Below are 25,000 nucleotides of genomic sequence, written 5' to 3' on the forward strand. Positions count from 1 at the left end.
ATTAGAGTATTACTATTAATATTAATAACTCTGAAAGAGAAGGACAATCAGCAGCAAAGTGGACGGACTCAGCAATGGGTAACCCTTGCGGAAGAGCTGAAGAAACAGGTTGGCACAGATTATCCTGGGGAAAACCCTACGGAGCTGCTAAAAGTCAACATGCACTTGATGATGTGATGATTGGATCCATCCATCATCCATCGATAACATTCTTAGAAGGAGTAATGTCTTTTCAACTGGCGTTCCATCTCAAACCCCTGAACTTTTCATCTAATTCCTCTTGGCTCAAATTCCTCAAGCAATAAATTCTTTCTTTGTGACATGATGACACCTGAGAAGAATACTAGGAAGTGGGGAGGAAGTATTGTTGTTTTTTTTACTCTTTTTTTTTATTTTTTTGCAACTCTTTGAAAATATATTTCGAACACAGATAAAACTCCTCACTTTTGCCTCCTGATCTGCCTGCGGGAAAAGCAAATTTTTTTTATATAAAAAGTTTTTTTTATATAAAAAGTTTTTTTATATAAAAAAAATATTATATATTTTCACACTTACAACCAGTGCAGGATCCCCCATGGTCACATGATTAAAATAAACTCCCAAGTAGGTTGTATTTATAAAAGAATACAACTTTCAAAGCTTCTAAATGTTTACATGCGCCTTCCAAACAAAAGGTTTTTTGAAGCAAATTCATCTCCCTCTTAACAATTACGAGAATTCTCCAAAACAAGAATCTCCAGAGAGTCCCATTTTTAAACTTCATATATCTTGTTGTTCTATTTAGATCAACAATCCAGGTGGGCCTTCCCACGCAGATCAAAATAGAGTGAGCTTGCACGAACGTCATATGTCAACATCAGCCGCGAGCGCCTCGGCTGTGGTGAAATTAATAACTCCTGTGGATTTGGGGATAAAGGAGAGGGAGGGAGGATACGTAATTTGGTTTTCCCAGTTAACTTTTATTGCAAACGTTGGAATCCTATGAGATAAATCAACCATCTCTAAATTACTGGAAAAAACTCAGTGCTGGAAATGTCAGCCAGGAAGGAAGGGAGGAGGAAATATGGGAGGGAGGGAGGGAAGGAAGGAAGGAAGGAAGGAAGATGGGAGGGAGGGAAGAAGGGAGGGTAGGAAGAAAGATGGGAGGCAGGCAGGGAAGGAAGGATGATAGGTGGGAGGAAAGAAGGGAAGGAAAGAAGGAAGGAAAGAAGGATGATGGGAGGGAAGGAAGGAAAATGGGAGGGAAGAAAAGGAAAGAAAGACGGAACAAGGAAGGAAAGGAAGGAAGATGGGAGAGAGGAAAGAAGGAAGGGCAATGAGAGGGAAGGAAGGAAGGAAGATGGGAGGGGGGAAGGGATGAAGGAAGGGAAGGAAGGACAATGAGAGGGAGGGAGATGAAGGAAGGAGGGAGGGAGAAGAGAAAGAAAGAAAGAAAGAGAAGGAAGGAAGGAATCAATCAATCGCTCTTGAAAACTGGAATGAGCCCAGTTCAAAACCTTGGAAAGAGGCACCTTTGCACATTGCAAATGCCCATCACATGCATGGATTGTATCCAGCTCATATCTAAATCAATTGAACGAGGCGCTTTGAATTGCTTTGGAGATTGACTTTGAAACATTCAGCTCCCTTGGAACGGAGTCTCTGAATTCCTGCCAGGGCACTAATACAACCAGCCTCCGTGCTGTGGTTCAGGAGAAGGAATGTGGCGAGGGCAGGGATTTAAGAGGACTGTCCTTTCCTCCCATCTCAAGGGTTGTGAAGCGTGAAGAAGAACGATGACAAATGGAGACTGGTCCAAGAGTGATGCAAACCATAGAGTCCTAGGGCTGGAAGGGACCTTGGAGGTCTTCTAGTCCAACTCCCTGCCTATGGCCGGAGTCCTTATACCCGTGATGGCGAACTTATGGCGTTGCCCTAGCTCAGCACCAGCATGCATGCACACGCTGGCCACCTGATTTTCGGCCCTTCCAGGCCCACCGGAAGTCAGGAAACAGGCTGTTTCTGGCCTCCGGAGGGCCTCTGGGGTGGGGAGGCCATTTTCGGCCTCCCCAGGCACCTAGAAAGCCTCTGGAGCCTGGGGAGGGGGAAAAATGGGCTTTCTGGGCCCACCAAAAGACAGGAAACAGGCCGTTTCCGGCCTCTGGAGGGCCTCCGCAGGGGTGGGGAAGCCGTTTTCCACCCTCCCCAGGCTCCAAGAAAGCCTCTGGAGCCTGGGGAGGATGAAAAATGGGCCTACTGGGCCCATCGCGCCATTGCGTGCCAAAAGCAGTAGGAGCGCGGGGGGGCACATGCACATTTGCAGGGGGGGCGCATTTAATTATGGGTGTGGGCACACATGCGCACAAACCCCCCAGTTCCCCCTGCTTTTGGCACACAATGGCAAAATGGTTAGCCATCACTGCCTTATACCATTCCTGGATAAGTACGTAGCCCATAGAATCCTAGGGTTGGTAGTATATTAAAATTAAACGAAAGAAGGAAAGATAATAAAAATATATTTTAAGAAATAACGGTAAACTTTGAAGATGATAGCACAAATGTTATACCCAGATGATACATGGATTGATTAAAAAAAAATGTACAGGAATACTAGAGGAATAATAGTAAAGTAAAAAAGGAAATTGGAAATGAATTTATTTAGGGTGTGGCTGGTCACACACAATATTGAAACACTTCATTTTTACAGATTAAAACAATTAAAGAAAAAGCATTTATATGTTATATGTCATTCATATGTGTTGGGGTAGGTTAAATCCTGGAGGCATACTATTAGGATTAATATGCTCAGAGATATCTTGGGGGGAATAGCTACTCCACGCTTCCATCCACTTTTGTGTGGTGTTCTGATGATCGGCCATCAACTTAAGCGTTGTCAAGAGTGGTGGGTTTCTTTTTTTTCTTTTTTAATTTAATTTAATTTATATGCCGCCCATCTCCGGAGACTCAGGGCGGCTTACAATGCGCTAAGCAATAGCCTTCATTCTTTTGTATATTTATACAAAGTCAGCTTATTGCCCCCACAAACTGGGTCCTCAATTTACCTACCTTAGAAAGGATGGAAGGCTGAGTTCTTGATTTTAATTGGCATCTTAAGAGATCAGGAATGTATCCATGAATGGGTAGAGAGGAATTTAACAGGATCTTACTATACTCCCGAATGAGAGCTTCTTGTCGTCTTCTTGCGGCTCAGCTGGGCATGGTGGTGGTGGTGGAGTGCGTGGATTTTTGCTACCGGTTCTCCGAACCACCCGCCGCCATCGCTACCGGATCGGGCGATCCGGTCTGAACCGGGAGCATTTCACCCCTGATTTAGAGTCCTGTATTCCGTCCAGCATTTGTTATTTAGGGATGTCATATCTATGAAGGTAGCGGCTTGACCTAAAGAAGGGGAGGCAGCACAGAAATTGCTTTTAAATATGACAAAACCATTTCTTGTGAATAAGCAGTAAATGGGGGGCCTTTGAAACGTGGCCATTTACTGCAGTCATTGAGTGCATCCATTAGAACGACAGCGTAGCCCCCTCGGTCAGTTTAACCTCAAAAGTGTGGGCATTAAATGGAAAGCTCCAGACACCCAAGGAGAAAAATGCATAGATTAGGTTGTTTTAAAAAAAAATGCCAGCATTAAGAAAATGTACAGAAGGGCGAAGAAAAGGAGTGTCTTTAGCCAAAGGAGCCCCAAAACGCTACAAATGTTCAATCCAAAAATGAGATTTTGGAAGCTCCAGACCTACGTGTTCTTGGTTCTGACTTGGGCAAGTGTTTATATACCCTTCTTAAATTTTAATCGTAGGGTTGGTCTCCTCCTTTTCTGGCAGCGTTTTTGAGATTATCCTTTTCTTTCTTCTTCAGGAGCAAAGCCCCAGCAACCAGACCTCCATAGCAATGATGCAGGAGCCCCAAGAGAAGGTAGAGGAGACTGTGACTGTCGAAGAAGATCCCGGTACCCCCACATCTCACGTTTCTATTGTGACTTCAGAAGACGGGACCACCAGAAGGACGGAGACAAAGGTAGGAAGTGATGGTTGCAACCTAGGGCTGGAAAGGGCCTTGGAGGTCAACCGTTGCCGATCACAGATTTAACTCAACTTCTGAATTAACCTCTAGAAGAAAATATTTGTAGCTGGGGATGGAACTCTGGCTGCTCACAACCAACCTCAGGGAGCACCAAGGACCCCACAGTATTAACCTTTAGTAAAGAGGGACGTGGTGGCTCAGTGGCTAAGACGTTGAGCTTGTCGATCGAAAAGTCGGCAGCTTAGTGGTTCGAATCCCTAGTGCCGCGTAACGGGGTGAGCTCCCGTGACTTGTCCCAGCTTCTGCCAACCTAGCAGTTCGAAAGCAGGTAAAAAATGCAAGTAGAAAAAAATAGGGACCATCTTTGGTGGGAAGGTAACAGCGTTCCGTGCGTCTTTGGCGTTGAGTCATGCTGGCCACATGACCATGGAGACGTCTTCGGGCAGCGCTGGCTCTTCGGCTTTGAAACGGAGATGAGCACTGCCCCCTAGAGTCAGGAACGATTAGTACATATGTGCGAGGGGAACCTTTACCTTTTAAGGAGGATGAATGCAGGTGAATACAATTTGTATCTATACAGGTGGTTCTCAACTTACAACCCCAAATTAAGCATCAGAATTTTTGACACTAAGCGAGACAGTGGTTCAGTGTGCTTGGCCCGATTTTACAACATTTCTTGCCACCGTTGTTAAGTGAATCACAGCAGTGGTTCAGTTTGTAACACGGTTGTTAAGTGAATTTGGTTTCCCTGTTGACTCTGCTTGTCAGAAGCTGATCACATGATACTTATGCAACCGTCATAAGTACATGCCAGTTGCCAAGCATTTGTTCACTGGATCATGGGGATGCAGCAAAATAGGTCTGACAAACTCGCTTTTTTTTAAGTGCCGTTGTAACTTCAAATGGTCACGAAACAAAGGGTTATAAGTTGAGGACTGCCTGTATAGGAGTAGCAGCTCTTCCTAAAATTTGAAGGAGGGGCGAGCGTTTGTGGGTGGGGCCAGTATGCAGATGAGTCAAGGCTTTGTCTCAATGACTGGCATTCAGGCTGTTCCTTCCACTCAAGTTTTAATATTTTCCTTTTGCTTTTTTTCTTCAAAAGTGGAATTTAAGATCGAAGTTGAATGTTCGTGTTTTTTTGTTTGGCTTGTTTTCAGCAATGGGCCAGAAACCAACCAAAAGCCTTGGTAGTACAGTGGTCTAAGGCACCCTGTTATTAAGCTGGTTATTAAGACCAGCTGCCTGCAATTACTGTAGGTTCGAATCTCTCCAAGGCTCAAGGTTGACTCAGCCTTCCATCCTTTCAAAGGTAGGTGAAATGAGGACCCAGTTTGTGGGGGCAATAAGCTGACTTTGTATAAATATACAAAAGGATGAAGGCTGTTGCTTAACGCATTGTAAACCGCCCTGAGTCTCCGGAGAAGGGCGGCATATAAATCAAATTAAAAAAAAAAAAAAACCCATAGGCCAGTGATGGTGAACCTTTTCGGCACCGGGTGCCCAAAGCGGAATGTGCATGCATGTGTGTGCATCTGCGCACACTGGAGCGCCGGAAACCCGAAAACTAGTTGGCCGGTACCAGGGGTGAAATCTACTTACCTTCCTTACCGCTTCGGAAGCGCTCGCTTCGCCCTTCTCCGCATGTGCAAAACCTTCTGCACATGCTCAGAAGGTAAAAAAAAATGTCCGGGCGGCAATCACTACCGGATCGCCGAACCACAGGGAAAAATTGCTACCAGTTCGGGCAATCCGGTCTGATCCGGGAGCATTTCACCCCTGGCCAGTATGCATGCGCGCACTGAGCTGGTCTTTGAGTTTCTGGCACACGTATGCGCACCAGCCAGCTGCTTTTCACGCACACTGGAGCACCAGAAATTTGAAGACCAGCTTGCCGGCACGCACATGCCTGTTTTTGGCTGTTTTTTGGGCCATTTTTCAGGCCGTTTTCTGGCGCTCCGGTTCCTGCGAAGATCCGATGGAAACCAGAAGAACATCTGTCGATGGCGCGCGTGCCCACAAAGAGGTCTCTGCATGCCACCTCTGGCATGCATGCCATAGGTTCACCATCACCGCCATAGGCTGTAGGGAGCTTTGGTTGCCTTCTCCCGGTGTCTAGCCTTGAAGTCTAAATTAGTCTAAATTGGTATTTCTGATTTCTGGAAGATTGCGAACAAAATTACTAAAAGGTGTGCCAATAAATTACCTGGATGTTTAGCAGAGAACGGGAAGCATTTTTCTCAGCGTGATCGGAGTGGGGGTCTCTCCGGAAGCTGGTGGGAGACCGTGAAAACAGGTGAAGGAATAAATTAGAAAAGGGGAGGGGGGAAGAAAAGAAAAGAAAGGTTGCTGGATAAACACTGTCTGGTTGTGGAGCAGATGTTCCCAAAACGGAGTTTATTTTAGAAGCCGGGTTGATGCATTTTGGAATGTGTTTATTTTGCTTTTGGGGTCATAGAAGCAATTAAGGTGAGGGAGAGGTGGGGTGGCAGACTTCTTGGAGCAGTGGTGAAATGTAAAATTTGTTACTACCGGTTCTGTGGGCGTGGCTTGGTGGGGGGGGTGTAATGTGACGGTGGGCGTGGCCAACTTTTTTTTTTTTAACTTTTAAAACCATGTTTTCTACAACCTTTTCAGCCGAAGAGGTTGTAAAAAAAATGCTTTTAAAAGCCTCTGACGATCAGGCAACTCAGCTGGGATCGTCAGAGGCTTTTGAAAGCATTTTTTTCTACAACCTCTTCGGCCGAAGAGGTTTTAGAAAAAATGATTTTAAAAGCCTCTGACGATCCCTGCTGAGCCGCGCGATCATCAGAGGCTTTTTTTTTTTTACTTTTAAAAGCATTTTTCAGCCGAAGAGGTTGTAGAAAAAATGCTTTTAAAAATAAAAATAAAAGCCTCTGATGATTGTGCAGCTCAGCTGGGAATGGGGGGGGGGCAGGGATTTTTGCTACCCGTTCTCCGAACCACCCGCCACCAGGGCAATCCGGTCCAAACCGGGAGCATTTCACTCCTGTCTCGGAGTTATGTGAAAGGATGGAGGGTCTGGGAAGAGAAGAAGATAAAGAGGAGGTTTTATTCCTTCCGTGAATTGGCGAGAAGGGTCTGAGGGTCAGGATTGAGGGCTTCTACAACAGGACCACGGAGAGGACGAAACAGTGAGATTTGAGTAAATATTTGAGATGTTGAGCAGGGGTGGGAAGTAGAATCTTTATCTTCGCAGCTGATTAGCGGATTGCCGCGCCTCAGCTGTTTTAATTCCCTAGCACTAAGGCGGAAGGTGATTTTTCGTTGAACTGCGCGCCCACGCGTGATCACCGAATCGGTTGTTAAACCGGAAGGATCCCACCACTGATATGGAGATAGATGGAGATGTTTTGCATCCATCCTCTCAGAATAAGGAGGTTGAGAATAAGCCCACCTGGTAACAGCCCATCTCTTGGGAACAGGTCCTCCTCCTACATCTGGAGGGCCAGTTTGGTAAAGAGAGCTAGCTTGGTCAAGAGGTTAAGGCACAAGGCTAGAAAGTGAGAGACGGTGAGTTCTAGTCCCTCCTTAGGCATGAAAACCAGGTGGATGACTTTGGACCAATCACTAGGAGACTGTGAGTTCTAGTTCCGCCTTAGCCATGGAAACCAGGTGGATAACTTTCAACCAATCACTAGGAGACTGTGAGTTCTAGTACCTCCTTAGGCATGAAAGCCAGCTGGGTAACTTTGGCCCAATCACCAGGAGATTGTGTGTTGTAACCCCACTTTAGGCATGGAAACCAGCTGAGTAACTTTGATCCAATCACTAGGAGATGGTGAGTTCTGGTCCTACCATAGGCATTGAAAGCCAGCTGGACGACTTTGGGCCATTCACCAGGAGACGGTGAGTTCTAGTCCCACCATAGGCATTAAAGCTGACCAGTCCTAAATCACTTTCCCAGTACTGTTGTAACTCCGAACAGTCACTAAATGAATGTTTATAAGTCGAGGACTACCTACAGGAAAACAATCTGTGCCCTCATGGGGTTTTTTCCCCCCCCCCAAATATGAGGAAGACATTGAAGGAGCCGAGAAAAAAAAAGTTTAGCAACTTGTCTTTTAAAAAATTGCCCTGTTTTCCATAGTGACAGTAGTTACCCCGTAGGATCCTTTGTCAGATGTGATGACAGCTCCCAGCTTTCAAATCTTTCAGAAGGGATTAGAGACCTCTGTAGATGACAGACCCAGGGATGGCAACCTGCTGTGATAACTACATATTCCATCCAAGATTAAATGAAGCTCTGGATTGAAGTCCCCGGAGAACAAAAGAGATAAAGAGATGCCTCGTTTGGCGTTTCTGATGAGACAAATTCTTCTCTTCCCTCCCCAGGAGACCCTCTTTGTAACTCACTTGTAATATATATATATATATATATATATATATATATATATATATATATATATATATATATATATATATATATATATAATGCAAATTGCTATATATACATACATACATACACATACATACATACATACATACATACATACATACATACATATATATATAAGCCCAGAATCGAGTGGATGTGATTCTATTGAGCTAGGGCTGCAGAAAAACCTTGGTTACGTAGGAAAAACCTGGCTAGAGGAAAAACACACACACACACACACACACACACACACACACACATAGCAATTTGCATTTTACAATTTGCATTTTTTTAAAAAAATTCTTGCCCTTTGCTTCGCTCCTATCAATTACGTTGAACATATGATGAAACGGTTGCAGGAACTGGGCCTGGCTAGTCTAGTGAAGAGAAGGACCAGGGGGGACAGGATAGCAAGTCTTCCGATATTTGAGGGGCTGCCACAGAGAGGAGGAAGGGGGTCGAGCTATTCTCCAAAGCACCTGAAGGCCAGACAAGGAATAATGGATGGAAACCGAACAAGGAGAGATTCAACCTAGAAAGAAGGAGGAATTTTCTGACAGTGAGAACAATCAACCCATGGAACAGAAATTGCCCTCGGAAGTTGTGGGAGATTTTTTGTCTTCTCCATATTACCAAACAATTCCAGGTGCTTTGCAGACTTCTTACTCAGGGTTGTGTTCAGCATTATCTGTACCATTTCATCTGACCTCTGCCCGTTTACACCTCACAATCATATTTAACACCGATACACTGATTTTCTATTTTGAACCTTTTTAATGCACTGACATCCTTGCAGTGCTAATTGCTTCCAGTTCCTGTTGTGTAAATAGCACAGCGCTGGGCTATTATTTGTGTTTTCTAATGTAATATATATATATATTTTTAAAGGGAGATGTAAAGCTCAGGAAAGGATCTTACTTAAGCTTTGGGCTTTAAGAAACAGGCTTCAGATAAATAGCAGAGGTAGACCTCTTCGGGTGCTATCTGCTTAGATAAAACCAGACTGACACATGGATGATAGGCAGGGCCCAGAATAGCCATGTAACTGATAAGGAGCATGTTTACAGTCACAATTATCACAACGGCAATGGAATACGGGGCTGTTATCTTTTCCCATTGAAATGACAGGGAAGCCTTTTTCGATAATAGCAAGCGTCCTATTTAGGCGAGACCAAGGTCCCTGCTAAATACGGCATTTGCATGCAAATTCGTTTCCTTCCTTCCTTCCTTCCTTCCTTCCTTCCTTCCTTCCTTCCTTCCTTCCTTCCTTCCCTCCCTCCCTCCCTCCCTCCCTTCTTTCCCTCCCTCCCTTCTTTCCTTGTTTCCTTCCTACCTACCTCCCTTTTTTCCTTTTCCTTCCTTTTTTCTTTTCTTTCCTTCCTCCCTTCTTACTTTCTTCCCTCCCTCCCTCCCTTCCTTCTTCCCCTCCCTCTTTCTTTTCCTTCCTTCTTTCCCTCCCTTCCGCCTTTCCTTGTTTTCTTCCTTTTCTTTTCCTTCCGCCCTTCCTTTTCCTCCCTTCCTTCTTTCCTTCCCTCCCTCCCTCTTTTCCTCCCTTCCTTCTTTCCCTTCCTTCCTTCTTTCTTTCTTTTCCTTCTTTCCCTCCATCCCTCTCTCCCTTCCTTCTTTTCCTCCTTTCTTTCTTTCTTTCTTTCTTTCTTTCTTTCTTTCTTTCTTTCTTTCTTCATATTTTAGAACCACCCATCTCCCTCAAAGAGAGGGACTGGGTAATGTACCATAGATAAATAAATTCAAGACAAACCAACCGTCTCAAGGTTGTTTTGACATTCCTTACGCCGATTGTGGAATTTGCCGGTTCCCTGTAAGTCATCCATGTTTCGGCTTTAAAGAAGGAATTGAAGGCGCACCTGTTTTGCCATAGCTGGCACCCAGGAGATGCATATGCCATTCACTGAATAGCAATAGCAATAGCCTTATATACTTATATACTGCTTCACAGTGCTTTCCAGCCCTCTATAAGAGGTTTACAGAGTCAGCCTCTTGCCCCCAACAATCTGGGTCCTCAGAACAATGGAAGACTGAGCCAACCTTGAGCTGGTCAGGATCAAACGGCTGGCAGAGGGCAGAGTTTGCCTGTAATGCTGCATTCTAACCACTGTGCACCAAGGAAGGAAGGAAGGAAGGAAGGAAGGAAGGAAGGAAGGAAGGAAGGAAGGAGAAAAGGAAGAACAAAGCAATAGCACTTAGACTTATATACCGCTTTACATTGCTTTCCAGCGCTCTCTAAGCGGTTTACAGAGTCAGCATTATGTCCCCAACAATCTGGGTCCTCAATTTACCGACTTCGGAAGTCAACCTTGAATCGGTCAGGATCAAACCCTTGGCAGTGGGGCAGAATTAGCCTGCAATTCCGCATTCTAACCACCGTGCCACCACAGCACTATTTGAATGCTGTTTTTCTGTCTCTCCCCAGGCAGGTTTCATACCCCAATTTGGAGGGATATCCCTCCTTGATTTTTGTGGTAGCTATTAGGAGGCAAACATATTAACAACTTAAGCCCACAAAGGTGACCTTGTATGAGAAGTGCAGGCTGTTTAAGTTTCCCAGCAGATGAGCACTGCAGCAGATTAGAGCGAGCTCATGTCCTGTGAACATTTGTTTGAAAGCACAAGGATTTCTGAACAGAAGAAAAAATAAAATAAAATTTCCATGAACCTCTTCTCTCTTGGATTCTTCCCCTGGCCCAACTTTTGCACTAACAAAATCCCTGTCTTTCTCAAAGATACGACGATTGAGAGACACAATTTGATTTGCAGGTAGAGGTAGTTCTCAACTCGCAGCCATTCATTTAGTGACCATTTGAAGTTACGGCGGCACTGTAGAAGTGACTTATGAGCTGTTTTTTCACACTTGAAAACCATGGTAGCATCCTCCTGGTCCCGTGATCAAAATTTGAACGCTTGGCAATTGGTTCATATTTATGACGGTTGCAGTGTCCCGGGGTCACGCGATCCTCTTTTGCAACCTCCTGACAAGCAAAGTCAGTGAGGAAGCCAGTGTCAACTCGCAAAGCATCCCTGGCCTGCTCTCAAGTTGCCATAGACTAGGGGGATGGGAAAACGACGAAGCAGCACGGCAGCCAAAAACAAAAGCACATTCTAGGCATATCTCTCTCAAGGCTGTCTCCCAGGGTTACCCACAGCGGCCGGAGAGGAGTGATCTCTACAACCTGCAAAATTGCTCCATTGGTGAATGTGACTGATGACACACAATGGGGGGAGGGGGGGGAACAGGGCCGCTGTGGGTAACCCTGGGAGACAGCCTTGAGAGAGATATGTCTGGAATGTACTCCTGTCTTTGGCTGCCGTGCTGTTTCATTGGTTTCCCATCCCTCCCTGGCCTATGGCAATTCAAGAGCAGGCCAGGGATGCTTTGCGAGTTGACATTAACCTTGTTGGGTAATGAAAGGTCTGCCAGAAAACAACCCTTAGAGAGAGGACCAAGGAGCTCAAAGTTGTCATCATCCTCCTCCTCTTCTTTGTGAACCCCTTTCCCTTCTAACTGATGATGTAACCTTCTTGGGTAATGAAAGGTCTGCAAAAAAACACACACACACACACACACACACACACACACAAGAGCACCAGGACCTCACGGAAATTATCTTGGCTTCTTCTTCTTCTTCCATCAGTTTTTTTGAAAAGCAAAAGACCTTTTTAATTAAAATGTCTGTTGGGGAGGAAGACCTGAGCCTTCCCATTTTGTTGGACTCAAGAGCACTCCCGCTTTTACAACCTTCTGCTAATAAGATAATGGCTTGTCCCTTTCTTGGCCTAATAATTTTACAGCCGAGCTGTCCAAAAATAAGCACTTGGAAATGTCAAGATGCTTTTATCCTCCAGCGCTTCCTCCTTCCCCCCCCCCACTTGGTGTTTTATGACATGAGTCTGACAAAAGGATCCTTCATGTTTTGACAGCTCCCATCAAGGAAGGGTTGTGTGGGATAAAATGGGCTGACGTCAGGACCCTGGACAGGGCAATGTTGGCTGAGAATGGCTGTCTCAGCCAAGTTGAGAAGACATCTAAAACCGTAGGAAGACTGACTGGGTTGTCTTTGCTCTCTTTCTTAGGAAATGGAATTGGAATAGGGATAGGAATAGAATTAGAATTAAGAATGGAATGGAATGGAATGGAATGGAATGGAATGGAATGGAATGGAATGGAATAGAGAGGAGGAGGAGGAGGGAAAGGAGAGAGAAGAATGGTAGAAACAAAAGGAATGGAATGGAATGGAATGGAATAGAATATGGGATAGAATAGAATGGAATGGAATGGAATAGAGAAGAGGAGGAGGAGGAGGGAAAGAAGAGAGAGAAGAATGGTAGAAGCAAAAGGAATAGAATAGAATGGAATGGAATGGAATAGAATAGAATAGAATATGGAATGGAATGGAATAGAATATGGAATAGAATATAATGTAGAGTAGAGTAGAATAGAATAGAATAGAATAGAATGGAATGGAATGGAATGGAATGGAATGGAATGGAATGGAATGGAATGGAATGGAATGGAATGGAAAGAATGTCTTCTAGTCCATCCCCCTCCTGAAATTTACCATTTCAGACAAGTGGCTGTCCAGACAAGCGGTTCGAATCCCTAGTGCCGCGTAAACGGGGTGAGCTCCCGTGACTTGTCCCAGCTTCTGCCAACCTAGCAGTTCGAAAGCAGGTAAAAAAACTGCAAGTAGAAAAATAGGGACCCCCTTTGGTGGGAAGGGAACAGCGTTCCGTGCACCTTTGGCATTGAGTCATGCCGGCCACATGACCACGGAGACGTCTTCGGACAGCGCTGGCTCTTCGGCTGCCCCCTAGAGTCGGGAATGACTAGCACATATGTGCGAGGGGAACCTTTACCTTATCGATTGGCAAATGTGTCTTGAAACTTTAGGCATTTGACCCCACTTTCTACATCATTGTCTTCTTCTCCCTTTGCTTATCGATCTCCTCATTTCTCCTTTGGAACTTAGCCTAAACGGCTTCATTCTTCTCCTTTTAGAGCAGATCTTTTTATGGCTCACTCACCTCCCCCTCCCCAAAAATGTATTTGGGGTTGCTGCCGTGTGGAATTTTCTTGCCCAGCTCTGGTGGGACGATGAAATGTTTTGCTTCTGGGTAAATCCAAGTCAATCTCTTGTTGTGAAGAAGGAAAGCAGGGTGAAAAATTGGCTAAAACAGATATTTCCCCCCCCCCTCCTCTTATCTGCTTATTTTCAAATGCATGGTGTCCGTCGGAGGTTATAAATAACATGCGTCAAGCTTTGGCGTCAAGCTTCAAAAATTTGCGGGGTGTTGTTACGCAGGCATACCAGACACCCACGGGTGTCAGACGTTTCACAGAACATGCTGTGTTTACCCTGTTCTTTCGACAACATGTGTTTGTGTTATTAAAGGGTGGCTGGTTTTAATTCCGCCCCCTTGGTGAGCCGAACGCCCGTATGGATCTTTAGCCAAATGGCATGACGAGGACTTTGAGGGTGGGTGGTTTTGAAGCAAGATAATCTGTAGCTTCTCTTCTGTAAAGGAAGGTTGTCTTTCATGAACTTTTGCTATTAAGGTCAAAGCTTTCGATCCAGAGCAAGGGGGTCAAGCTCAAGGCCCAGGAGACAGATCCAGCCTGCAGGGTGCTTAGATGTGGCCCATGGGGCCGTACTGGAGCCAGCGAAGGAGTGGCATGTGGTGCCTCTGCCAGTGTGGCCCTCCCGAGCTCCATTTTCATTGGCGGATGTCCAGGATGCGAGGGGTCTGTAGATATTTTCACAGCCCTTTTTTTGACTCCTGCTGTATACAGGTCCTCAATGGAAGGCCGGTTGGTGGCCATTGTTTTTTTCTGCAGTTCTAATTATCCTCTGAAGTCTGTGCCTCTCTTGTTGGGTTGCAGAGCCAAACCAGACAGTTATGGAGGTGCCAATGACAGACTCAATAATTCCTCTGTAGAACTTGATCAGCAGCTCCTTGGGAAATTTGAAGAAGAGGATGTTGGCTGAGATAGGCGTAGATCTTTTGCAGAAGACTTCCAAGGTCCTTGTGAAGGATACCAAATGATGGCCAAAGGCTCATCCCCTTATTCCTTTGGGTTGGGATTGGCACTGGTGGAAAAGTGTGGGTGTAAAATAACCTTCCCTGCAGCCTTCTGTCAGGTTTCGAGGTCGTCTCAAATAAATTGCATTTCAAACAAAGTCTTTGATGAAAAACTCCCATTTATTTAGCACGACATTCTAACTGCGACTCCATTGCAGCCAACACTGACTTCCAGACCCAAAACCCTCCCTTTCCATTCCCCACTCCTCTGCACTCATTGGCCATCTTCCAAGTCACTCTATCCCTAATCTACTGCTCCAGCTCAAAGGAATTTCCCCCCTCCCATCCCATCTCCTAGGGGATATTATCTCCAAGGAAAATAAGTAGGTGAAAAGTCAGACGTCCCTTTCCAGATGCCTCCGCTTCTCCTTTTTATGTCAGCACTAGAGTAAATGCAGCTTGAAGTGCTGACACCTACGGGGGTTCCCAAAAATAAATTATATCTGTGTTCTTCTCTCTCTCTCTCTCTCTCTCTCTCTCTCTCTCTCTCTCTCTGCCTCGCAGGTAACCAAGATGGTCAAGACTGTCACAACCAGAACTGTGCGCCAAGTCCCCCTCGGTCCAGACGGCCTCCCTACAATGGACGGATCCTCCCCCATGGGTAGTTACACTGACTCCATAGACAGAAGGCAGGTCAAGAACGGAGAACGGTACATCACCCCCCAGGCATCGTCCACTCTGAACCGAGCTTACAACAGCTACAATGATTCCTACCCGGAGAGTCACGACGGCCAATATCGTTCTTTTGTAAGCCACAATGGTTACGGCGACCTGCCGGACAATTACGGAAGCTTGTCTCGGAGTGTCAATTACCGGCCGCATTATGCCTATGTACCGGGGAACAATTACCGGCCCGAGGATGGTAGCTTCACTTTGCCAAGCAGGAGGGATAACTATGGACCTCTGGCTCAGCCTCAGGTGCCGACGGGCAGCAACGCAGACTTGAACCGCTCCCAGCCGGAACGGTTCCAACCGGAGCCGTATGGGCTGGAGGACGATAACCGCAGCCTCGGAATTGACGACGAAGGTTATGAACTCGATCCAGAGTACTCGACGGTGAATCGGAGAACGTCGGCTGGGATCCCGGAGAGAGGGAGACCTCACAAGGGAAGGTAAATACACAGTTAGATGGTCTGGTGTAGGAAGGTTGTTGTAGGACTCTTGTCCTGCAGGATCAGTGGAAATTCTGCTTGGTTTGGACTTGCAGGAGAAGTTGAGGGCTGGTAATGGAGAAGACCTCATTATTATAGGTCACCGTTCTAAGATTATTTATAGTACCTTCTCAAGAATGTTTGTGCTTGTCTGGGGTTTCTTTTCCTACTCTTGTTTAGAATTCTTTCTTGGCCAAATGTGATTGGGCACACAAGGAATTTGTCTTTGGTGCATATGCTCCAGAGGTGGGTTTCAGCAGGTTCTGACCAGTTCTGGAGAACTGGTAGCGGACATTTTGAGTAGTTCGGAGAATCGGTAGTAAAAATTCTGACTGGTCCCACCCCCATCTATTCTCTGCCTCCCAAGTCCCGGCGGATTGGGAGGAAATGGGGATTTTGCAGTAACCTTCCCCTGGAGTGGGGTGGGAATGGAGATTTTACAGTATCCTTCCCCTGCCATGCCCACCAAGCCATGCCACGCCCACCAAGCCACACCCACAGAACCGGTAGTAAAAAAATTTGAAACCCACCACTGATATGCTCTCAGTGTACATAAAAAGACAAGATACGTTCATCAAGAATCGTAAGGTACAACACTTAATGCAAAACTCGCTTAACGACGATTTCACTTAGCAACATAAAGAACGTGGGCCAGTCCTGGAATAGTTCCCTGGTTAGAGAGATGTTTAAGGCTGGGGCGTTGGTTTAATGTGAATCCTGGCAATTTCGGCTTATCAAGGTATTGATTGCTGGTGAAGAGGTGTGTATAAACAGAGAGCAAGCCCCACTCTCTTCTAGCACTGATGATGTTCCTCAGTCAGGTAATGAGATGTTTGCAAGAAAGCAAGCAGAGAGCACCATGAACCCAAATCTGTTAAATATTTGGAGGTGATATGTGTATGTGTGTAATATGAAAGTTTGATCATTGCATACGTTTTGGGAAGTTTAATGAGTGGTCTGTGCCCATCCCGTTCAGTAAGCTACAGATAGTCCTTGACTTGTGACCGTCAGCTGAATGAACTGCTCAAAGTTGCAACGGGGCTGAAAGAAGTGACGGACAGTTAGTCCTTGCATTTACGAACGTCGCACTTATGACCATTTGCAGCATTCCCTGCAGTGATTCACTTACCAACCGTGGCCAAAATGGTCGTAAAATCGGGCACAGCTCACTTAAACAGCCGTCCTGCTTAGTAACGGAATTTCTGGTCCCCGTTGTGGTTCTAAATCAAGGATTACCTTGACTTTTAGAACCACAAGGTAATATACTGAATATATTGTTGATGCCTTTGCACCTTTAAAGGATTGACTCAGCCTTCCATCCTTCCGAGGCAGGTAAAATGAGGACCCGGATTGTGGGGGGCAATAAGCTGACTGTATAAAAAAGAACACCGCTTTGGGGGGCGGGCAAAATCCCTACTAAGAAGGTATATACAAAAGTATGAAGGCTATTGCTTAACGCATTGTAAGCTGCCCTGAGTCTCTGGAGAAGGGCGGCATATAAATCGAACCAATAAATAAATAAATAAAAGATTGGAGGCTTTTTTTTTTTTTAATTTAAATTCGATCAGGGAACTTTATAAAGGCATTTAATTTGAACGCGCCTTGTCTCGACATAAATGAGCCAGCAAGGTCTCTCACCAACTTCAGGAATTCTCAAAGCAATTTTTACATGAATAAATTATCGTCTTGTCTTTCACCGCCGAAGGAAGTCTGGCAATCAGTAATGATTTTTTTCTTTTCTTTTATGTAATGGTGAAGGTCCCTGCTAATTAACCCTTGGTGGCAAAAAAATAATAATAATAATCTACTTTATTACTTTTCCTGAAAAGCAAAACTCGGCAAAAGGTTGGTAGATTGGGTTTCCCACTGTTCTGATCTAGGCTTCCTTAGAAAGCATATAGCACAATCTTAGTCCCAGCAAACCTCTTTAATTCATACGGCTGTGGATTATTGTCATTCCCAGTCCGAGAGGCTTCTCAAACAGTCTTTCAGGGGAGTGTTTACAAACACCCACTTTATCTCCCTTGGAATGCTGCCAGAGAACTAATTGCCATATGCAAGGCAAGGCCAAACTTAGCACAGAGTCAAACAGAACTTTTCAGAGCTTTTACCTGTAAAAGCTTCCTGTAAAAGCTCATGTCCCATTTGCTTCTCTTTTATGTCTTAATGGGAGAGGCCAATCATCTCCAAGCCTTACTCCCAAGTCGACCCTGTTTTCTTAATTGTTCCTGTCTTCTGGCAGCTCTGCGCATGCACACACTGGGAACAGGCTTCCGCTGTTCTTCTGCCTCGCTGACATCAGACTCCGGAGACTCCAGAGGCAACAAAGAAGTACCAAATGGCCTTGGCCCCCTCTCTGCCTCCAACTCAGAGCCCTCATCCGAGCCTTCCCCAGATTCCAGGACTGGCCCACGTTCCTCCCCAACCTCCTCACTATCTGCTGTCAGCTCTGCTGGCCACTGGCGGGCCACAACCCTCCCTCCCACAAAGCTGGTGAATAGGAGGGGAAGGGATCGCAACTTTGTGGGCGAAATTTATTATCGTGACAATATATAGATAGTCCTTGACTTACGACCACCATCGAGACCAAACTTTATGTTGCTAAGTGAAACCATCGTTAAGCAAGTTTTGTCCCCTTTTCCGACTTTTCTTGACACCGTTGTTACCGTAAATCACCATAGAGGCTGAATTGGTAACCCCGTTGTTAAGTGAATCTGGCTTTCCCGTTGAGTTGGTTTGTCAGGAGGTTGCAAAAGGGGATCACGTGATCCCGGGACACTGCAACCGTCCTAAATACGAGTCAGTTGCCAAGCCTTTGAATCAGGGGTGAAATCTAGCAGGTTCTGACAGGTTCTGGAGAACCGGTAGCAGAAATTTTGAGCAGTTCGGAGAACCGGTAGCGGAAATTTTGAGCAGTTCGGAGAACCGGTAGTGGAAATTTTGAGCAGTTCGGAGAACCGGTAGTGGAAATTTTGAGCAGTTCGGAGAACCGGCAAATACCACCTCTGGCTGACCCCAGAGTGGGGTGGGAATGGAGATTTTGCAATATCCTTCCCCTGCTACAGCCACCAAGCCACACCATGCCCACCAAGCCACGCCCACAGAACTGGTAGTAAAAAAAAAATTGGATTTCAACACTGCTTTGAATGTTGACCACATGACTGCAATGGTTATAATTGTGAAAAGGGTCATAAGTCACTTTTTTCAGTGCCATTGTAACTTTGAACGGTCGCTAAATGAGCTGTTGTAAGTCGAGGACTGCCTGTAGATGGGTTGCTCTGTCTACCCCCCCCCCTTCTGCTTTGGTAATAATGTTCAGAGGTTAGATCTAGACCAGGAAGTATGGACTCAACTCCCCACTTAGCCAGAGATCCCTTGCTGTAGGGATGACCTTAAATCGAGCACATGTTCTCAATCTTAATCTGTTGAAAATCATGGTCTCTTCCTTGCTAAATGGGAATTCCTAATCATCGTTACAAGACAGACAGTTTGGTGCAGTGGTTAAGGCATCAGGCTAGAAACCAGGAGACGATGAGTTCTAGTCCTGCCTTAGCCATGAAAACCAGCTGGATGGATGGACCCATCACCAGGAGAATGTGAGTTCTAGTCCCACCTTAGCCCTGAAAGCCAGTTGGGTGACTCTAAGCCCATCACTGGGTGATGATGAGTTCTAGTCCTGTCTTAGCCATGAAAGCCAGTTGGGTGACTCTAAGCCCATCACTGGGTGATGATGAGTTCTAGTCCTGTCTTAGCCATGGAAGCCAGCTGGGTGACTCTAAGCCCATCACTAGGTGATGATGATTTCTAGTCCTGTCCTAGCTATGAAGTCAGGTGGGTGACTTTGGACCAATGACCAGGAGTCTGTGAGTTCTAAACCCATCTTAAGTATGAAAGCTGGATGGGTGACTTTGGACCGATCACTCTCTCTCAGACCAATGCACTTCACAGGGCTCTTGTGGCAAAAAGGTGGTGTATTGGATATGTTCTTCACCTTGAGTTATTTATAGGGAGGGGAGGGGAGGGGAGGGGAGGAAGTCCCAGCTATTGGAAAAAGCTACGTTCTAGATTGTGAATTCCCGTGTAAGAATGGATCAATTTAATAAATTTAGACTTGCGTCATGAACTAATGGAAGTTCCATCTTTGGATTATAATATGCAACTCCAGTTATAGGCCTAGTTATAGTTATACCCCAAATCAACAAGGAGATGAAGGACCCAAAATAGGACCGTCCATCCATCCATCATCCATCCATCCATCCATCCATCCATCCATCCATCCATCCATCCAACTATCCTTCTATCTGTATCTGCTCTCACTCTCTCTCAGCTATCATCCATCCATTCTTCTATCTGTATCAGCTATCCATCAGCTCTCTCTCTCTCTCAGCTATCATCCATCCATCCATCCATCCATCCATCCATCCATCCAACTATCCTTCTATCTGTACCTGCTCTCACTGTCTCTCAGCTATCATCCATCCATCCATCCATCCATCCATCCATCCATTCTTCTATCTGTATCAGCTATCCATCAGCTCTTTCTCTGTCTCTCGGCTATCATCCATCCATCCATCCATCCATCCATCCATCTATCCATCCATGAATTCTCATCCTTCTTTTTTTTTCTTGCATTGGACTGGTTTGATTATTGAAGCTCAGATTTATTTATATTTTTGTCCCGTAGATCTCAAAAGCTGGAGGAGCAAATGTTATCAGAACTAAGGCTCCCTTGTCTTCTCAGTTAGCCACATAGGATCCCGTTCGCCTGATATACCGCCTGCTTCTGTTAACTTCTGACAATATCCATTAGCCGAGACTGTCAGCTGTCAAGATATCACCCAGACATCCGTTTCTCCACTTAGTGGAGAAACGTTTGGCTGATTTACTCTTCTCCCCCCTTTTCTGGTTATACCGAGGTTGGAGAGAGGAAGAGTGTGTCCAAGAGCTTTCCTTCCATTTAGAAATGAGCCGAAGGATCGATTTTCAATAAGGCTTGAAAGGTTAATAATTCTACCGACAAATGGAACTTAGCCTGTAGATAAAAAACCCCGCTGGCGGAGGAACTTTGAAAGAAGATTTTTCTTGAGAGCACAGGTAGCTCTCGATTTACAACAGTTCATTTAGTGACCATTCAGAGTTACGACAGCACTGGAAAAAAAAAGCCACTAAGTTTTCTAACACTTAGGATCCCGGGACGCTGCAACCGTCATAAATATCAACCAGTTGTCCAACAATCTGAATTTTGATCACATGATTCCGGGGAATCCTGCAAAGGTTGTAACTCTGAAAAACGGTCATTTTTTTCAGTGCCGTTGTAACTTTGAAACGGTCACTAAATCAACTGTTGTAAGTCGAGGGCTTTGGAATACTGAATCCAGTTTTGGTTGCCATGATGTAAAAAAGATGTGGAGACTCTAGAAAGAGTGCAGAGAAGAGCAACAAAGATGATTAGGGGACTGGAAACTAAAACGTAGGAAGAACAGTTGCAGGAATTGGGTATGCCTAGTTTGATGACGAGAAGGACCAGGGGAGACATGAGAGCAGTCTTCCAATATCTCAGGGGCTGCCCCAAAGAAGAGGGAGTTAAGCTATTATCCCAAAGCACCTGAGTGCAGGACAAGAAGCAATGGATGGAAACTCATCAAGGAGAGAAGCAACCTAGAACTAAGGAGAAATTTCCTGACAGTTGGAACAATTAATCAGTGGAACAACTTGCCTCCAGAAGTTGTGAATGCTCCAACATTGGAGGCTTTTAAGAAGAGATTGGATAGCCATTTGTCTGAAGTGGTGTCGGGTTTCCTGCCTAGGCAGGGGGTTGGACTAGAAGACCTCCAAGATCAATTCAGAGCCTTGGTGGCAGCAGACTAAAGTGCCATTAAGTAGCACCAGCTGCCTGCAATTATTGCAAGTTCGAATCTCACCAGGCTCAAGGTTGACTCAGCCTTCCATCCTTTCGAGGTAGGCAAAATGAGGACCCGGATTGTGGCAGTAAACTGACTTTGTATAAAAAAAAGAACAAGAAAAAGCCCGAAAGCCCTACTAAGCAGGTATATACAAAAAGTATGAAGGCTATTGCTTAACGCATTGTAAGCCGCCCAGAGTCTCCGGAGAAGGGCGGCATATAAATCGAACCAATAAATAAATAAATTGAATTATTCTATTCTATTCTATTCTATTCTATTCTATTCTATTCTATTCTATTCTATTCTATTCTATTCTATTCTATTCTATTCTATTCTATTCTATTCTAGACCCTTTGTGTGATTCCTGGTTTTTATGAACTGGATTTTGCTCAGGGCATCTCATTTCTCCTGCTTGCACAACACAGAGCAATCCATTTCTGAACTGGTGATGATTCAAGTAAACTGGTTGCAGCCTTGTTCCTTGTCCTAATTCCGGCTGGCTGTTTTCCACCAGTCTCTAACCAGGCAGGTAGCTGGTTCTTTGCGCCGTGCTCCCTCTCCCTCCCTCCCTCCCTCCCTCCCTCTCTCTCTCTCTCTCTCTCTCTCTCTCTCTCTCTCTCTCTCTGCCTGCCTCTTTCTTCTCACTGTTGACCCAGTTTCCGAAGAAGCTCGCATTTGAATGTAGATTGGGAGGTGGCGAGAGGAGAGAAACGGCCGGTTCAGAAAGCGCCTGCAAATATAAATTAGTGCACAAAAGCAGATTTCCCGTCTGCCTGCGTGCCTGGAAAATTTATATGCCCGAGCTAATTTTGATCCCGTGATAATTGCCCAAAGAAAGCTGCCGCTGAGCAGAGATTCAAGGAAAACGATCCATATCTGGAATGGAAAACCTGAAGCATCTGAGAAACCTACACCAGGAGATAACAGAATAACAAGAGTTGGAAGGGATCTTAGAGGTCTTCTAGTCCAACCCTCTGCTTGGGCAGGAAACCCTACACCACTTCAGACAAATGGTTATCCAACATCATCTTAAGAACTTCCAGTGTTGGAGCATTCACAACCTCTGGAGGCAAGTTGTTCCACTGATTAATTGTTCTAACTGTCAGGAAATTCCTCCTTAGTTCTAAATTGCTTCTCTCCTTGATTAGTTTCCACCCATTGCTTCTTGTCCTGCCCTCAGGTGCTTTTGGGAATAGCTTGACTCCCTCTTCTTTGGGGCAGCCCCTGAGATATTGGAAGACTGCTATCATGTCACCCCTAGTCCTTCTTTTCATCAGACTAGACATACCAAGTTCCTGCAACCGTTCATTGTATATTTTAGCCTCCAGTCCCCTAATCATCTTTGTTGCTCTTCTCTGCACTCTTTCTAGAGTCTCCACGTCTTTTTTACATCGTGGCGACCAAAACTGGATGCAATATTCCAGGTGTGGCATTATAAAGTGGTATTGCAAAATCTCCATTCCCACCCCACTCCAGGTGAAGGATACTGCAAAATCCCCATTCCCCACCCCACTCCAGGGGAAGGATACTGCAAAATTTATTTATTTTATTTTATTATTATTTTTATTAGTTCGATTTATATGTCGCCCTTCCCCGGAGACTCAAGGCGGCTTACAATGCATTAAGCAATAGCCTTCATACTTTTGTATATACCTGCTTAGTATATTGCAAAATCCCCATTTCCCGCCCCACTCCAGGGGAAGGATACTGCAAAATCCCCATTCCCCGCCCCACTCCAGGGGAAGGATACTACAAAATCCCCATTCCCGCCAGACTCCAAGGGAAGAATACTGCAAAATCCCCATTCCCTCCTCACTCCAAGGGAAGGATACTGCAAAATCTCAATTTCCACCCCACACCAGGGAAAGGATATTGCAAAATCTCCATTCCCACCCCACTCTGGGGCCAGCCAGAGGTGGCATTTGCTGGTTCTCCGAACTGCTCAAAATTTCCGCTACCGGTTCTCCAGAATCTGTCAGAACCTGCTGGATTTCACCCCTGGTTTTAGCCTCCAGTCCCCTCATCATCTTGGTTGCTCTTCTCTGCACTCTTTCTAGAGTCTCCGCCTCTTTTTTTTTTTAATATCCTGGCGACCAAAACTGGATCACCAGGATGTCCGTTCTCATGGATGCTCCCAAGCCGTGCGCTTTGCTGGGTCTGATCCTGGATGGAAAATAATACATCCATCTTGATTACTAGCCAATTGACTGTCCCCTCCCTTCGCACTTTTGTTGAAGTCCACCTTTTGTCTCTTCAAGTTGGCATGTGTCACTAGAAGCCAATCCTGTTTTAATTATGTGTTGAGAGGAAAAAGGCCGTAATCTTGGGCTTGTCATAAAGACTTGAGCAGATGGCTTTCGATGGTCCGCAGCGTGGGGTGGAAGCATTACACCTCATCTGCAGCTGTTCCCCTGCAACTGGCGTTGAGTGATATACCACCGTTGAACCTGGGAGATCCATAATGGTCTGTTGGTTGGTTCTCTTTGATAATACTGTCTGCCGTAGACGAAACCGCTTCTATGCTCTGCTTGCCTTCACATATCCTTGTTCTGACCCAGCTCCCCAAACATGACAACCCTCTGTATTTAAATCAATGATTCCTATATTAGGAGCACCAGCAGCCCCGGCAAAAAGTTTCTCTCTCACCGCAGGCTAACAAGTCTGTCCGGCAGGGAGATGAATAGTTGTCTGTGACGTCTATTCATCTCCGCCCCCTGACTTTTATCCCCAGAGCTAGAGTGGGACCTCGCTGGCAGCGGTGGCTCTTCCATCTCAAGGACCAGCCCATACATTTCCACTGCTCTCCTCTCCTCTGCCTACTGTGCATCTGCGTGTCAGGCACTGGACCCAGCTGTTCCTCCTCTTCCTCATCAGCCGCCTCCAGATCTGGGGGCTGTTGACTCTCCATCTGAGGGCTGACGGACGGAGAGACACTCTCTCTCTGACAGCTCCATTCCCTCTTCCTCCTCGGAGCTCTCAGGTTGCCTTGATGCTGACACTGACTCCTACACCGTCTCCTCCTCATCTGATTCGGCTGCCTGAGGGGCTGACAGGCCACAACAATCTTGCTAAGCCATGGTTGAACAAATAAACCACAGTTCGCCGAGACCACACGCCGCATGTAAAGTCTTAAGCTGTTTTTAGAGTTCGGCGTGCCAAGCCAAAACATCGAGTGACTTAAGGTGATATGTCAAGTCAATCTCTGCCTTGGACAGTGGGATAAGACAGCATTAGACTGAATTAACCGTGATGTGTGAAATCTGACTATGATCACTGAAAGAGCCTTGGTAGTACAGTGGTCTAAAGCACCCTTTTATTAAAACCAGCTGCCTGCAATTACTGCAGGTTCGAATCTCGCCAGGTTCAAGGTTGACTCAGCCTTCCATCCTTTCTAAGGTAGGTGAAATGAGAACCCAGTTTGTGGGGGCAATAAGCTG

General features: G+C 45.6%; 1 protein-coding gene across 4 annotated transcripts in view; it reads left to right on the forward strand.

Annotated features, from left to right (window-relative positions):
• ARVCF (ARVCF delta catenin family member) overlaps positions 1 to 25,000 on the forward strand; it is a 190,190-nt gene that overhangs the window by 74,890 nt on the left and 90,300 nt on the right. For all 4 annotated transcript variants that reach the window (XM_070951414.1, XM_070951416.1, XM_070951415.1 and 1 more), the window contains exons 2-3: positions 3,853 to 4,011; positions 15,014 to 15,621. In XM_070951414.1, the coding sequence (XP_070807515.1) occupies positions 3,853 to 4,011; positions 15,014 to 15,621 (767 nt within the window). The remainder of the gene's footprint in view (positions 1 to 3,852; positions 4,012 to 15,013; positions 15,622 to 25,000) is intronic.

Source organism: Pituophis catenifer, unplaced genomic scaffold, assembly GCF_029215685.1.
Source record: "Pituophis catenifer annectens isolate HBS135680 unplaced genomic scaffold, rPitCat1.0.hap2 SCAF_10, whole genome shotgun sequence".
Classification (NCBI taxonomy): domain Eukaryota; kingdom Metazoa; phylum Chordata; class Lepidosauria; order Squamata; family Colubridae; genus Pituophis; species Pituophis catenifer.